This window comes from Nycticebus coucang, chromosome 6 (assembly GCF_027406575.1).
Source record: "Nycticebus coucang isolate mNycCou1 chromosome 6, mNycCou1.pri, whole genome shotgun sequence".
Lineage (NCBI taxonomy): Eukaryota > Metazoa > Chordata > Mammalia > Primates > Lorisidae > Nycticebus > Nycticebus coucang.
In genome coordinates this window covers 130,471,350-130,487,258 of record NC_069785.1, presented here as the reverse complement: position 1 = coordinate 130,487,258, position 15,909 = coordinate 130,471,350, and the positions used below count along the sequence as shown (strand labels likewise).

The window sequence follows — 15,909 nt, the reverse complement described above, 5'->3', positions numbered from 1 at the left end:
CTTGGTGTATGTGGCTGGTGCCGTAACCACTGTGCTATGGGTGCTGAGCCTGGTAGCTTAATCTTGTCTATCCCCTGCAGACCCTTGTTCTTAGAAGTTTCCTGTAGAAACAGTGACTTTGGATCCTCTGATAGCTGCAGGGTATCGATTGATGTGTCTTCCCCAATCTACAAGTCTATTAAGAGAGCAAGTGGGAAGTCAAGTGTGCAAGAAGGACACGTGTTCAGCTGGAAATTGAATGGGAAGCAGAAACCACTGGGCTAGAGCTTATTAGACACCCAAGGACCAATGCTTTTGAAGGCCCTGGGAAGCTTGGCAGATGTCTCCTCGGCAAAATTAACTGGGACATGGAGGTTTTTTTTCTTTTCCCTAGTACCAAGTGTTTTTCTCTCAAAGCTGCTATATTAAGGATCCTTTTGCTCAGTACCAAGCTCATCTTTTGGTGGGGAAAAGAAGCTGAAGCTCAGGCTTTCCTGGGGAAAATGATGCATTTGTTTATGTTTTTCAGACTATGGGGCACTGCTGTCAGAGGAAGGAGAATACACAACTGAGTATCTCGCGTTTCAAGAGTATTTTAACTCTGTTTTAGGTACCCAGCAATGATCTCAATCTGAATGATAACCCAGCCTTCCCAAGTGGTCTCTGCTGAAGAGGAGAGTGAGGGGATGGGTGGAGATTATTTGGGAGATAGTTTGCTCCAGTTTATTTTATCATTAGGCACTGGGGATTCAAATATGCGTAAGATACAGGGGCTGCTCTCTGTGTACTCAGCACGAGGGCCATGTTGCTTAGTCTGGGGTGTGCAGCAGAATTTTCTATGGAGCTTTTAGAACCAGAGGTTCCAGGCCCTTCCCAGAGCTCTTAGGTAAATATGACCTAGTTGGAATGGGAAGGGAAGGGTGGAATCTGAGCATATATGTATTTTCCCACTCGGCTTTAGAAAATTCTGCTGAGGATCCAGGGTTGAGAACTCCTGAGCCCACAGGCGGGACTAATGTACCTTCTTTTTCCAGGGTGGCAAGGCACCTGCCTCAGAGCTTGGGGACATGAGAGGGATCCCCCTCAATCACTCCCCATGTCATGACTCTCCCTGAAATTGGGGAGCCATGGCCTGTGACTGGGCCCTTCACTCTTGCTGGCTTTGGGTAGCAGGGTACCTGAGTGGGGTTGGGGAAGGATCCTGGAATGGCCCAACCATCTGATTTTCATTGCAGAAATTCCCATGCCCCTCCAACCAGACCATCCAGAGAGGACTTCATATAAGTCAGTGACATTGTTACACTTCATGTCACTGTGGGACATCCTGCCCTACCTGGACCTGGTGAGCATTTCCTGGGCCTAGACACATGGGGTAGTCTTTGGACAAAAGAGAGTACAGATAGCCTTTGCTCAAAGGACTGGAAGTACATATTGGGGAACAAAAAGTCGTCCTTAATAGTTTTCTTTCCCTCTCCTAATTTCACAATTTGGAATAGGAATTCAGAAATTTGGATTTGAAGAAATCGTTTAAACATTGCAGGATACTAGGAAGATTCCCTTTCACAACCTAGCTGGGACAAGAGCCCTTGCCTTCCAAAGATGGTTAGAATGAAGGCATATTGATTAGATATGCCTAATGTAGGGGCAATAATATGCAAATTTCCATTTTAGTAGAGATACCCTTTCTCCAGACTTATTGCAAAGTTCACTATATAAAACAAATGAGGTAAGTCAGGGGTAAGTTCTGTCACTCTGTGCTTTCTCCTTCCTAAGGGCCAGCCATCCTTTCTTTCTCTAGGACGGTCTGTGTGCCACTTCTAATTTGACCCTAGGGCAAGGAACACAGTTTAGAAGTCACTGGTCAACACTGGCCATGTGAATCCTCCCAAGAAGAAGAAATCTTCACCCAAAGAGGAAACAATAGTTAGTGATCCTGAAGAGGCAGGAGGTAAGAATGTGTCTAAGAGAAAATTCTAGGGAGACAGCGGTGGGCCAGAAGACGCAGTAGGCCGCAAGAGCAAGGAAGATTAGAACAGGCCGACAGTGGTATTTCCCACTCCCTATTCCAGAACAAAATAAAAAGGAAAATCACTGTCCCAAGCTGAAGGTAGCACCATGGCTACCTTCAAGCCGCTAACATCACGTGGCGCTGGGGAGCTGAGGTCATGAACCAGTACAAGCTGGCTGTAGCCCGTCACTGCTGAACATCATAAAATAGCCAGCGCTGAAATTTCTCAATTATTTCATAAATTTTTGGTAGCATCAATTTGATAATATCAAGATCCAAATGAAGGCTATCACGCATTGCATTTAAATGGCATGCCTCCTTCGTTTCCTTTAACCTGTATGTTTTTTAAATTTCTTTTTATTCCATTTATTTGGTGGGAAAGCTGCATTATTTATACTCTAGAATTCTCTGCATTGTGGGTTTGGTTTTGCTGATGAAATCCCTACTGTGTCAGGTGACGTGTCTCTGTATTCCCTGCATTTTCTGTAAGTTGATAGTTAGACCTAGATCCTTGATGGGTTTAAAGGTAGGTTTTTATTTATCTGTGTACACGTATACTTCATAGGGGGTGGTATACTTTCTATGCCTCATATACCAGGCACATCATGGTTGGATGTTTCTCATAATTGATAAGTGGGTTCAGGTATTGTGAGATCTATTCATTTTTCAACTTTCCCATCAGCCTTTTACCTCATGGTTTCAGCAGCCATTGACAATTATTATCTATATCCAATATTTCACTAAAGGTTTTGCGAATGCTATCATTCTAATTCTATCATTTATTCTGGGCTTATTCACTTGAATTCTTCTGTGTAGAACTTCCCTTCATCAATTATTTTATTACCCCAAAATAATTACTATAGCTTGTATGGAAAAGTCAGGACAAAAATTCAAGTATTTACTTTTATCAGAATAATATATTTATCCACACGTTTAACATGTTTCTACCCCATTGCAGACTTGTCTTCATGCTCCAATTGTCCCCTCTTAGACCAGCGGAAGCCCCTGTAGGCTGGCACCTGTGTCTTTTTGACATGACTCCCAGAGCTTTTGAGATCTTTGCTCCTTGGTCCTCCCCAATGTTGCAGGCTGTGTGGCTTCACACACCTAGATGCATCTGTTTCTCCATGGGGTTCTGAAGGGTCATGTTTTTATGCTAAGAAGTTTGAATGATTCTCTGAAAGTTATGGGAAGTCATTTTCAACAGGGCTGGGAGTCAGAGGGACAGGTGTGTATTTCAGGATTTCTCTGGTGGTGCTGTGGGGGACCCTGCTAGAGCGCTGAAACCAAACAGCAGTCTCCTGAACTTGAACTTGGGGACTAGGAACAAAGGAAGAGGATGCGTGAAGCAGATATTTAGAGCTGGACTCAACAGGAGGTGATGACTGGATGACATAGGATGTTGAGGGAGAGAGAGAAAAGGAGGGGAGGACATTGTCTTGTGCCTCTTTGCCTGGATGGGTGATGTTCTTCTTAAAGGAAAAAGAGTGGCCTGGGGAAGTGCTGTGGTCAGTGCAGTTTTGGGTGATACTGCATTGGAAACCCCTGTGGACCTCTAGCTGGAGGGGGCCAGTAGACATGGTATAAACAGACACAGGGCGTTTTAGGGTCCTGCTAGATAGGTGGATTTATGAATAATCACAGCCAGTTAGACTATGGGCCCAGGTGATTTCTCTTAGTGTAAAAAAGGAAAAGAAAGGAAGGCCAGGCTTGGATTCCTGTATGCAGGAGTCCAGTGCAGGCTCCAGACATGAATTGAAGAGCCAGGCCCACAAATCCTTCCTCCATTCCTCCCTTCCTCTCCCTCCCTCTCCCTTCCTCCCCCTTCCTCCCCCTTCCTCCCTTCTCCCCTCCCCTCCCCTTCCTTTCCCTTCCTTTCCCTTCCCCTTCTTTCCCCTTCCCTTCCCTTCCTTCCCCTTCCCTTCCCTTCCCTTCCTTCCCCTTCCCCTTCCCTTCCCTTCCTTCCCCTTCCCCTTCCCTTCCCTTCCCCTTCCTTCCCCTTCCCCTCCCCTTCCCTTCCCTTCCTTTCCCTTCCCCTTCTTTCCCCTTCCCTTCCCTTCCTTCCCCTTCCCTTCCCTTCCTTCCCCTTCCCCTTCCTTTCCCTTCCCCTTCCTTCCCCTTCCCCTCCCCTTCCCTTCCCTTCTTTTCCCTTCCCTTCCCTCCCCTTCCTTCCCCTTCCTTTCCCTTCCCCTTCTTTCCCCTTCCCTTCCCTTCCTTCCCCTTCCTTCCCCTTCCCCTTCCTTTCCCTTCCCCTTCCTTTCCCTTCCCCTTCCTTCCCCTTCCCCTCCCCTCCCCTCCCCTCCCCTTCCCTTCCCTTCCCCTCCCCTCCCCTCCCCTCCCCTTCCCTTCCCTTCCCTTCCCTTCCTTCCCCTTCCTTTCCCTTCCCCTTCTTTCCCCTTCCCTTCCTTTCCCTTCCCCTTCCTTCCCCTTCCCCTCGCCTTCCCTTCCCTTCCTTTCCCTTCCCTCCCCTTCTTTCCCCTTCCCTTCCCTTCCTTTCCCTTCCCTCCCCTTCCCTCCCCTTCCTTTCCCTTCCTCTTCTTTCCCCTTCCCTTCCCTTCCCTTCCCTTCCCTTCCCTTCCCTCCGCTTCCTTCCCCTTCCTTCCCCTTCCCCTTCCTTCCCCTTCCCCTTCCTTCCCCTTCCCCTCCCCTCCCCTTCCCTTCCCTTCCCTTCCCTTCCCTCCCCTTCCTTCCCCTTCCTTTCCCTTCCCCTTCTTTCCCCTTCCCTTCCTTTCCCTTCCCCTTCCCCTCCCCTTCCCTTCCCTTCCTTTCCCTTCCCTCCCCTTCTTTCCCCTTCCCTTCCCTTCCTTTCCCTTCCCTCCCCTTCCTTCCCCTTCCTTTCCCTTCCCCTTCTTTCCCCTTCCCTTCCCTTCCCTTCCCTCCCCTTCCTTCCCCTTCTTTCCCCTTCCTTTTCCTTCCCCTTCCTTCCCCTCCCCTCCCGTCCCCTCCCCTCTCCTCCCTTCCCTTCCCTTTCCTTCCCTTCTCACTCTCTTCACTCTGGGTAGAGTGCCATGGCATCATAGTTCATAGCAACCCCAAATTCTTATGCACAAGTGATCCTCTTGCCTCAGCCTTCTGAGTAGCTGGGACTATAGGCACCCACCATCATGCTTGGCTAGTTTTTCTATTTTTAGTAGAGACAGGGGTCTTGCTCTTGCTAAGGCTGGTCTTGAATTCCTGAGTTCAAGCAATCCACCTGCCTTGGCCTCCCAGAGTGGGGATTAGAGGCGCGAGTCACCACACCTAGCCATCTTGACCTCAGCTCTTCTGCCTGAACAATAAAAATACCTCCCTGCCTAGCACACCCAGAGAAATATGAGATTGGTTTGAAAAACAAAAAGGGCCATTTGCACGCCACGCTTAAGCACGATCTCACCACATCGTCCTCTTTTATACTTCTGCTCACAAGGCCCTTGGGGCCACTTTGGAGAGGTGGGCTTTGGCCGGGAGTTTCTGGGGTTTTTGTGTCCAGCCTCAACCTTCAGCCTGGTTTTTGCTTGTGTCTTCCACAGCCAGTCAAGTCTACCAAGCCGATTTCCATGGAGATGCTGCCCGTGAACGAGGGAAGTGGCCAGTCCTATGGGTACACCCTGTATGAGACGTACGTCTCCAAAGAAGGCATCCTCTACGCCAAGGGTCACATTCAGGATCGCGCCCAGGTAGGAGGCAGTGAGCGCCATCTCAGTGGTATCTGTCAGCGGCCATAGCCCCGCTGTGCCATTGAGGGGACTAATAGTCAAAACGTTTTGACCTTCAAAAAACATCACTGTTTCTTACTGTCTGTCCCTTCAGTGAAATCTTTATATGTGAACTATTGCTTGTCTTTGCCTAAGGTGTATAAACGCCTGCTGAGCCTTGAGGGGATTCAGGGTGTTTTTTTTTTTTTTTTTATTCAGAGACCCGGGAAGAGCATAAATAGTCCTTATACTAATAGTCCTTATACTAATTGCATATCACCCCTAACACGTGGCATGTAACTCTTAAAACACCTGCGATACTCACTACACATGAGGAAACCTCAGAGGCGCTAAGTGACTTTCAAATGTTGCTTAGCTGGAGTGTTGCAGACCCCGGCTAAGGGCTTCCTAGCCTCCTCCATGTCCAGAGCTGTCTTTTTCTGGCTTCGGGTGAAATTTTCTTGCTCTTCATACTCTGGGCGTCATGTTCTTCCAGAGCTTCAGGAACTTCCGTTTTTGTGCCTCCAGCTCTCCCCTTCTGTCCTCAGCTCCAGACCCGTATTTCTTGCTGTCTGGACACCCATTGTGATGTGTTTGTTCCGCAGGCCGCCAGCTCCCCCTGTGGTCAGCTTCCTAAGTGAACCCTCAGCAGTTCGTGGCCTCTCAAGCTAGAAATGCTGTTGGTGTACACCCTTCACCCCTTCTTCACTCCTTAATCTCCTCCGGCCCCTGTGTGGAGCAGCATCACTCAGTTGTTCTTTTAAAATTCATGTTGTTGTCGCCCCAGTCTCATTCTGGTATCTCGCTTCTGCTGCTGTTAGAACCAGCAGTTGATCTTCTGGTTTACTACGTGTGTTATCCTCTGTCCCCCCTTCTCTCCCTTACTGAGTTTCTTCCCAAGGCAAAAGCCTCATTGTGCCACTGGTCCCGTATGCTCCGTTGGTGTTCTCCCTAGCCATCCTGGCCTCTGCAGTGGATCGGAGCTGCCCTTCCTTCCCCGTGGTCCCTGTGGCTGCCCCCAGCTCCGTGGTAGCAGAGGTGGTAGCTCCGATCATTGTGTAGCTCCCCATCTGAGTTCCTCGATGGCCAGGACTGTGTTTTAACCCAGCTGAGCCCCCTTCCCCAGTGAGGTATTGATTCATGAAGCAGGTAGATGATTATGGAATATATCAGCCTGTGCTTAGACTCTTGTAAACTTAAATTATGAATTCCCTGTTCTGTATAATAATATTTGTGTTTTGCACATTTGTGGATTTGTCTTGTTATAGTTTCCAAGTCAAATTTTATGAGAAAAATTGTGATCTAAGCAAAACACCCTAAGAAGCAAATTATGAATAATCCTCCTTTATCTGGTCTGCATGGCCAGTGTGCGGTCTTCTGGGTGGCTTAATCTAGGGGTGGAGCAGTGCTGGAGGCAATGGAAGAGAAACAGGTTTATGTTCAGATTGTCCCTCCAAGCAGGCAGGGTGGTGGCAGCAGCAGATTCTTAGTGCAGATGAGAATCTGGGGACGCCCAGCAGAATGGCAGTCTACCGTGGGAGACCGTGGACGGCTGGGTGGACATGTGCGTGGCTGTTGTACCTCCATCTCCACAGCTCCACCCTGCTATCCTTTCTTTCACACTGTCTATTCATTCTCTACTTCCCTTTTTGCCTCATTCCCTGCAGGTCTTTTTAATTCTCTCCTCGTCCTCCAGTCAAGCCGGGGCCCAGTTCTCATGTTGGAACCCCTTTTCTTCAGACGTGACCTGACTCAGTACATCACTGCCTACTTTAAATACAAATCTGTTCATGCGAACGTGTGGCCAGCTGGTGGAATTCAGGGTGACAGACAGTTCACTGTTCCCCTTGCTGTGCCCTTTTCCCGGCTTTCCCGCCGTCTGCCTCCCTTTCCTGATGAGGACCTAATGTTGCTCTCTTCTTTTTTCGGCAGGTGTTTTTGAACGGGCAGTTTATGGGAATCCTGGATCACTCCACTGATCATCTTTCTATTAAGAAAAATGTACATAATACAGTGTTAATTGGCAAATAGTCCTAGAGCCTGCTGGGCCCTGCACTCTGGTGTGCACGTGGCCAGGCCCTGTGGTAGCCCCTTTCCTCTTCCCTGCCCTTGGGATTGCTCCTTGCAGAGGAGCCAGCAGGGACGAGGCAGAGTTGTGTGTATCTCTAAGGTGCAGGTGCACTTGCTCTGGGTAAGCAGAGCTTCACCACCTTGGATATTTGCTAGAAGAACTCTGGTTGCTCATCATCCCCAGTAGAGTCTAGTGACACTTTCCCCAAAAGGCCTGGCCCAGGAGGGTGGGGCATGAGCAGGAATGGCAGACTTGGGGTTTGCTTGGCTCAGAGTTGGGGGTTGCAGGCTCCAAGGCCTGTCTGCAGGTCAGTCCTCCAGGGGAGAGCTAGCTGGTCTATAGGAGAGTGGCTGAGCGGGGCCCCTCTGGCTGGTCTGTCTTGCACAGGCCTTCCAGACCCAGCACTCTCTGAGGATCCTGGTGGAGAATCAAGGCCGACTTGCCTACGGGGAAGACATGAACAAACAGAGGAAAGGTGGGCTCCGGGATGCGGCCCCAGTTGTTCCTACCACAGGCGGAGGGCAGTGAGGGGCAGGTGTGCAGGTGGAGGAATGCAGGGCCTCTCAGCCTGAGGCCCCTGTGTGCAGAGACTGTGACGGTGCCTGGCTTCCTCCCTGTCCCTGAGTGTGCTCTCTCCTGACTAGGCCAGAGCCAGCACGTTGCCTTCTTCTTTGGGGAGGGTTTGAGCATGGTTCTCTCAGGAGAGAACTGTAGAATAAGAATGGTGAGGGTGGGTGGCACCTGTGGCTCAAAGGAGTAGGGTGTGGGCACTATATGCTGGAGGTGGCAGGTTCAAACCCAGCCCCGGCCAAAAACTGCAAAAAAAAAAAAAAAAAAAAAAAAAAAGTGGTGAGGGTCCCTGCACAGGGACCTTGCTTCTCCCTCTCTGGAGCCAGCATCTATGCAGTCCTTTCTGGCCTTCTTCCTTCCCCCCACCAAGTGCTTTGACATACCCGAGACCTAGGCTGGCCGGAGCCCCTGTGCTGGCCAGACCTGGCTGAGACAAGCAGCCACCTGTCCACTGTCAATATGGAGGATACAGACCCCCTTCTGAGAGGCATGAACTCAGACAGCAAGGTCTGTGTGGGGACTTTACAGAGACCTGCCTGGCCACAGGAGGCCAGGAAGCTGCCTCCTCCAGGGAGAGCCCGTCACAGCCCTGCTCCCTGCTGTATCTCTCTGCCTCCTTCACTCTCCGTTTCTGTCCCCCCTGCAGGTTTAACTGGGGATATCTATCTGAACAATTCTCCACTAAGAAAATTTGTAATCTACAGCCTGGATATGAAACCGAGGTTTATACGAAGGTGGGTGCCTGAGCATTGACTCCAGGCGATGGATCAAAACTGGCCAGTGTTAGAGAGGGAAGATACCTTGGGGGTCATCCGGATCAACCCCTCAGTTTTCAGTAAGAGAGACCCAGGACGTTGAAAGGAATGGCCCCCAAGTGTAAAGTCTCCTTGACAAGCATTGCCTGTGCTCCAGGGAGGACACTCAGCATTCACAGATGACATGTTAGAGACAGGTGTGACTTCCTGCCGGTCCTTGACTTTCTCTCAGGTCCCTTCCCAACATGTGGAAACCAGTCTCAAACCGAGTCCAGGGCCCTGCCTTCTTCCTCGGCATCCTGAAAGTTGGGGAGCCGAAAGACACCTTCGTAAAGCTGGAGGTTAGTGCCATCTCTGTCCTGTCTGTGTCCCCCCAGCCTCCCATCCCTAAAGGACCTGTAGAGAATGGCTCCTTGGTGCACAGGTTTGCAGGCACCAAGGGAAGACCAGGGCCTTAACCCCTCTACAGCCATCTGGGTGGCTGCCCCTTCCCAGGTTCCCCGGGTGGCTGAGAGTGGTGACGTGTAGGACTGGCCAGGGGGAGCCACTGCATGGGGAATGTTGGGAGAATCACCCAGACGTCACCCAGCCTGTGGGGGGATGTCGTAGGTAGGATGTCAAGACACTGTTGGTGCCACTCCTGATGGTCTACAATGCTGGTTATGTTTTGGGCCCAGTATGTTTTGATGAACAAATGATGGTGAAGATGGGGGAGTTGTGGTGGGAAGCAGCACTCCTCTCCCTGACCCTGCCTGCTGAGCCAGCCACAGGCCCGCGGCTGCAGCACAAGGCCTCCTCCCCAGGGCCTTGGTTGCTCATCCATCCTGTCTGGACATAGCCATGATTTGCTGTGTGAAGAGAATGTGTCTTCTCCTCTTGGGTCTTTACTTCCAGGACGCAGATCTTGAATCTTCCATTCCACTCTTTTTCAGGGCTGGACAAAAGGGGTTGTATTTGTCAATGGAGAAAACCTAGGACGCTACTGGAAATTAGGTCCCCAGGAGACCCTTTACCTTCCAGGACCATGGCTTCATTCTGGGACAAATGAGGTGAACCCTGCCCACGGTACCCCACAGCTCCCTGTCCACTTCAGGACTCTCCCCGGCCTCAGAGGTAGAACTTGAACCTCATGGTTGCCCCACCTTCTTCTCCTTGACAGATTGTCGTGTTTGAGGAGATGGAAGCTGGTCTAGGGATCAAGTTCTTAAAGTACCCTCATCTAGGTATGGTATTCTGAAGGGTCATTTGCAGGATCTCAGTCAAAGCTTTTGGATTTTTCTAGCTGAGATAGAGCCAAAAAGGGTAGGGTGTGTACCACCTATCAGGGCTCTGCGTGGTGTGATAGATACGCTCTTAGGCCTCCCATCTTTTTTTTTTTTTTTTTAAGTAAGAGTCACACTCTGTGCCCTGGGTAGAGTGCTATGAGCTGTGATGCTATTTTTAGTAGAAGAGTGTCCTCGAACTCCTGAGCTCAGGTGATCCACCTGCCTTGGTCTCCCAGAGTACTGGGGTTACAGGCATGAGCCACCACACCTGGCCAGGCCTCCCATTTTAAGTTGACCTAACTAACCTGCTCCTTTAATGGCCTAAACCCACCTCCTTTGGCCTCCCTTCTGGACATGTCCATGGTATTTTCGAGCTCTCTATCTCATGGTACACCAGTCCTGGCACCTGTACTTCTTGCAGTTTCTGAAATGCATTGAGCTTTCTGCTCGCTGCCCTTTCTCCAGCTGCCATGTTGGGTAACTCAAAAGCACTTTTCCTAGGGCCCAACTCAGGTTGCCACGGAATGCACAGACCAGTTACGTTGGCCCCAACTGCTGCAGAGCTTCTGGGCCCTCCTAGTAACACCTGGGACCTGCATCCCCAGCCTCCCTGGTTCTTTCTGCTGCAGCAAGATTCAGACATCTTTTCAGAGAGTGGTTCCCCCTCCCTCCAGTAGAACTTCTGTGGGCCTAATAACCATGCTGCCTCTCCTCCGTGGGGTGGGTACATTGTCCACAATAAGCCAGTCATACACTCTTCTCTAGGATACTGATCTCACCTGGTGTGACATCACGTAGGAAACAGGCTGAGCTGAGTCATTTCAGCAGTGGTACCATGAGCAGCTGTCAGTCCTGGTCATGGAACCGCCCTGGCTTCTTCATTGGTGCCGAGCCCTGCTGGGTCTGCCATCCACCCCCTAACCTGCCTGTGCCTTCCTCTTGTGGCTTCAGTTGGCTGACCTGTCTCTGATGTTTACAAGATACCCAATGCACACCTTTGTCATATCGCAGCAAAAGCTGTTTGACCCTTGAATCAAATATTGAGGCAAAAAATGAGAAGATACTCAACATATCTGGTCTCACAAATGTGAATCTGAAGCACAAGTGATCTTCCCAAGAGAGCAAATAAAATATAAGGTTCATGCAGGAAATGCAAGGAAGCTCATCTATACTTTGTGTTTTCCGTGTTTTTAAAAAGTGTTTTCCTTTTATTTCCCGGTGGTCTCCCCATTCCATTGGTTTTCTATACTCAGGAGGAAGCCCTGCTTCACTGAGACACATGCCGGTAGCTTTTCCTTATTGTCATTGGCACCTGATTCACAGCCCATCGATCCCCTGTCCTCTTCCCTCCTGCATATGGCTCCAAGCCTTCTGAGCCTGTGCAGAGGGCGGAGAGAGCCATTTGGTGGCACAGCACAGGCAGGCAGAAGGGAGACCTATGGAGTTTCACTCACTCAAGCCACTGCAGAGTCCAGCATGGTGTAAACAGGTCCTGGGTTAGCTGACAAGCTCTCTGTGGGGCTCAGAAGAGTGAGTCACCCACAGAGGCAGCTAGCACTGCATTGGGGGCTGCAGAGGGGAGCCCAAGCCAAGACCAAAAGGAATCCAGCCAGACCCCAGAGGCTCCGTGAGCTCCCACAGGAGCTAGGATTAGGCCATTGTGTGGTTGGTCCAGAGGGTCAAAATCACGAGCACACCCTGGCACGCTGCACTGTAAATGCCGGGGGCCCTCTACAGTTCAGGCAGGCCCTAGGGCAGGAGCTGCCTGCTCAGGGGTCTCCTTCGCCGCCCACCTCAGCCCTGTCTCTCGGCTGAAGCCCACAGCTGAAAGCAGGACAGATGGCAGTTTGGCTGCATCCATCCGTCTCTTCCTTCTCTTTCCTCCATCACCCAGAGCCCAGAAGTCTTCCCACATCGTAGCCTATTCCTTCCATACGCTAAGTGTGCAGCACAGCCGCCTGCAGTGTGTGTTCAAACACAGCCTGCTGGGCCCCATCCCCGGATTTCAGTCTCCGTATGTCAGGGGCGGGGCCTGAGGATTTGCATTTCTGGTCAGTTCCCCTGATGCTCCTGTTACCAGGCTGGGGAATCTCACTTTGAGGACCGTTAAAGCAGGATTTCAGCCTCAGCACTCTTGGCCCCTGGGACCAGCTAATTCTTTGCAGTGGGGGCATCCATTGCAGGGTGTGTAGCAGTGTCCCTTGATCTCTACTCCCTAGAGGCCAGCAGCACCCTACCCCCAACTATGACCACCCCAAAATGTCTGCAGGCTTTGTCAAATGTCTGGGGATCAAAATCCACAGGATGAGAAGCATGTCCCTGGAGCATATCTGATTCTCCCAGTCAGAAATGATACTTTCCCTGCCATTCAGAAAAGCACTAGAGGGTGGGGCCTCATGGATCAACCCTTAATAAATTAAGGGCAAAGATGAGGGAATTTGGAAACTCCTCTCTCTAGACAATAGTTTATCTATGACCCCATTTTCTGCACTATCCTAGTTCTGAAAAACAAAAATAGCTTGTTACTTTTCTGTTCTCTTTGTTCTTCTTTTGAAACAAATTCTGATATTCCCACAGATAAATGTATTCTTCGGGTAAATTGGGGTAAAAGTCATGTATGCAGGAGGCTGAAGGGAGAATCATCACATCACACCTTTATAAATATTGCTCCCTGTGTGGAAAGAGGGGAACACTTCTACACTGTTGGTGGGACTACAGACTAACACAGCCTCTTTGCAAAGAAGTAGGGCGAATCCTCAAAGAACTCAAAATAGACCTTTCATTTGATCTTGCAATCCCATTACTAGGTATCTACCTGGAAGGAAAAAACTCATTTTATCATAGGGACATTTGCACTAGATTGTTTATTGCAGCTCAATTTACAATCACCAAGATGTGGCAACATCCTAAATGCCCATCAGCTCAGGAATGGATTAACAAACTGGGGTATAATGTATAGCATGGAATACTATTCAGTCACAAAAAGTGGAGACTTTACATCTTTTGTATTAATTTGGTGAGAATTGGAGAATATTCTCTTCAGTAAAGTATCCCAAGAAAGGAAAAGCAAGTATCCAAGGTATTCAATACTAACATGAAGCCAGTAGATGAACAACTACACACCCACACGAGAGAAAAACTCAAGTTCATTCAAGCTGGGGGGCGGGGAGGAGGAAGGGGTAAAGGTAGGAAGTGGGGATGGGCGTGCTCCCGCCTAGGGCGCACAGTGTAAGGGTGTACGGCATACATCCTGGGTGAGGGGCACAACTACCACAGGGACCTCACCTAACAAGGGCAAACATTGTAACCTAATCATTTGCACCCTTTTATTAATCTGAAATACAAAAAACAAATACTGCTCCCTTTATAGCTATAAACAAAGGACAGTGAAGGTGGTGCTGTACTTCTGTCTATTAATGGAACAGCTTGTCTCCTACCAGGCCCTTTTCCTGTCTTCCTGACCATTAAGGGCCCTGGGCAATGTGCACCATCAGATACGTTCGTCTTATCCAAACTGTCCACTAGGAGAAGCTTTAAGGGGAATTTAATGGTGGTTGTGGTGATGATGGTGGTTTTTCTCCCGATCTCAGGAGCTTCATGCCTTTGACAGAATATCAGATGAAATCATAGAAACTACAGTTTCTCTACCTAAGTGAGTTGGAGTATGGACATTCTTCTATATGAATTTATTATTTATTTACTTAGTTTTATAGACAAGGTCTTGCTCTGTCACCCAGGCTGGAGTGCAGTGGCTCCAATCATAGCTCACTGTAACCTCAAACTCCTGGGCTCAGGTGATCTTCCTGTCTCGCCTGCTGAGTAGCTAGGACTACAGGTGCAGGCCGCCACACCCAGCCAACTCAAACACATTTTTTTTGTAGAGATAGGGTCTCGCTGTGTTGCCCAGGCTGGGGTTGAACCTCAAGTTATCCTTCAGCTCTTGTATCCTTTTACCTTCGCTTCCCAAAGTGCTGGGATTATAGGCATGAGCCGCTGTGCCCATCCTTATCTGTATGAATTTAGATTCCACATTTCAGCTAACCTTTAAGAAAGGAATTGTAAAATTTTGGTGTACTATGAAAGAAGAATATCTGTCATAGTTATCTAGAAAGGTTATGAAAATATTCCTCCTCTTTCCATTATATATTTGTATGAGGTTACTGCTTCTTCATACATGTTGACCAATATAATAGAAACACTTTTCCCCTCCCTTCCCTATTACCTCCTTGGCTCAATCTCTCACCTCCTTCCAATCTTTGCTCAAGTCATATCCTAGAACAATGCTGAACAGTTATAATAAAATCCACTGGTCTAATCTTGCATGGATCTCTTAAGTCATGATTTTCGAATATCATGCATCAGCTCACTGCCTTCTACAGATCTTCACAATTTCATTATCCAATATGAAAACATTCAGTTATCAATATTTTTATTGAAAGTTCGGCTCTTGTCCCCTGAAGACACATTAGAAAAAGAGGGACAAGCAGTTTAAGGAGAAAGAAAGAGAAGTTTATTGCTTTGCCAATAAAGGGGGAAAATAGCAGATAATGGTCTCAAAATGCAAATTCCTGCTTTTGAGCAGAAGCACAGAGCTTGAAAAGGTTCTGATCCCAGTCATCCCATTTTGAGCTAAGACAATCTTGTGGCCTCTGCCCAGATTCACCCCTTTTTTCAGCTAACACTGGTTTGTGACCTCCACCCACATGGTTCCCTTGAGCTATCTTCCGTAGCAGGAAGACCAAGAAACATTCCCCGTCCCTCCTGACCACTGACCTGAGGCCGGGAGTCAGTATTCAAAAGTTGGGGAGAGAAAAAATATTTTTGCCATTTTTTCCCAGGTCACTCCCTCTGCAACTAAGGAAGAATTTAAGATGTGAGAAACTGTCAAGCTACTGGATAGTGGGTACCCACTTTCCAAAATACTAAGTTTTAACGGAAAGCTTGGATTGTGGTGCTGGCAACAAATATAACCAGTTGCTACCCTTAAAGTGACAGGATCATTTCATTCATTCCCTCTCCCTTTTTAAATGACAACTTATTGAGACATAATTCATGTAACCTAAAATTAATCCTCTTAAGGTATAAAACTCAGTAGTTTTTAGTATATTCACAAGGCTGTGCAACCATCTGTACTCAACCTTACATCCTTTTTTCATCACTCCAGAAAGAAGCCTTGGCACATTAGCACTGACTCCCATTGGCAACCTCTTATCTACTTTCTTTGTGATTTTTGTGAATTTTCCTATTCTGGACTTGTAACTGGTAAGATTGTAACCAGGTAAGATTTGCTGACCAAGACTTTGTAACTTTCTGTTGCCCTGATTCATTTCCTTTTGAGTTTCTGGCAGAAATGGCAGAACCTCCTTGTAGCCTTGAGATAACTACAAAGCTTTACACCACCCATTTGTCCAGAGAGGCTAAGTGACACCTACCACAGATTGTGCTCAAAGACTTGCTGAACAGCCTACTCCCCACATCCTGCCTGCGCACCAGGGTGGAAGAATGACCATTATTAACACAGAGCTCATGACACTGCTAAAATCTCTGCCCTGGGAGGGACTTCCCTGTCATCATTTGATCAGGTGAT

General features: G+C 48.7%; 1 protein-coding gene across 1 annotated transcript; it reads left to right on the top strand.

The window, feature by feature from the left end:
- The first annotated feature begins 527 nt into the window (after nucleotides 1–527).
- Nucleotides 528–11,464, top strand: LOC128588274 (beta-galactosidase-1-like protein 2). The gene is made up of 10 exons (XM_053595001.1): nucleotides 528–589; nucleotides 1,215–1,321; nucleotides 5,497–5,643; nucleotides 7,594–7,662; nucleotides 8,120–8,207; nucleotides 8,949–9,036; nucleotides 9,290–9,398; nucleotides 9,990–10,106; nucleotides 10,217–10,280; nucleotides 11,088–11,464. Exons 2-10 carry the CDS (start codon nucleotides 1,223–1,225, stop codon nucleotides 11,093–11,095), a joined length of 789 nt encoding a protein of 262 aa, XP_053450976.1. The 5' UTR covers nucleotides 528–589; nucleotides 1,215–1,222; the 3' UTR covers nucleotides 11,096–11,464.
- Nucleotides 11,465–15,909: the final 4,445 nt, after the last annotated feature.

Excerpts from the sequence above, each read along its gene's own strand:
- LOC128588274 (XM_053595001.1), top strand. The coding sequence starts at position 1,223 with ATGCCCCTCCAACCAGACCATCCAGAGAGGACTTCATATAAGTCAGTG. Across the intron at positions 1,322-5,496 it reads TCCTGCCCTACCTGGACCTG|CCAGTCAAGTCTACCAAGCC; the intron begins GTGAGCATTTCC and ends TGTCTTCCACAG. Across the intron at positions 7,663-8,119 it reads ATCTTTCTATTAAGAAAAAT|GCCTTCCAGACCCAGCACTC; the intron begins GTACATAATACA and ends TGTCTTGCACAG.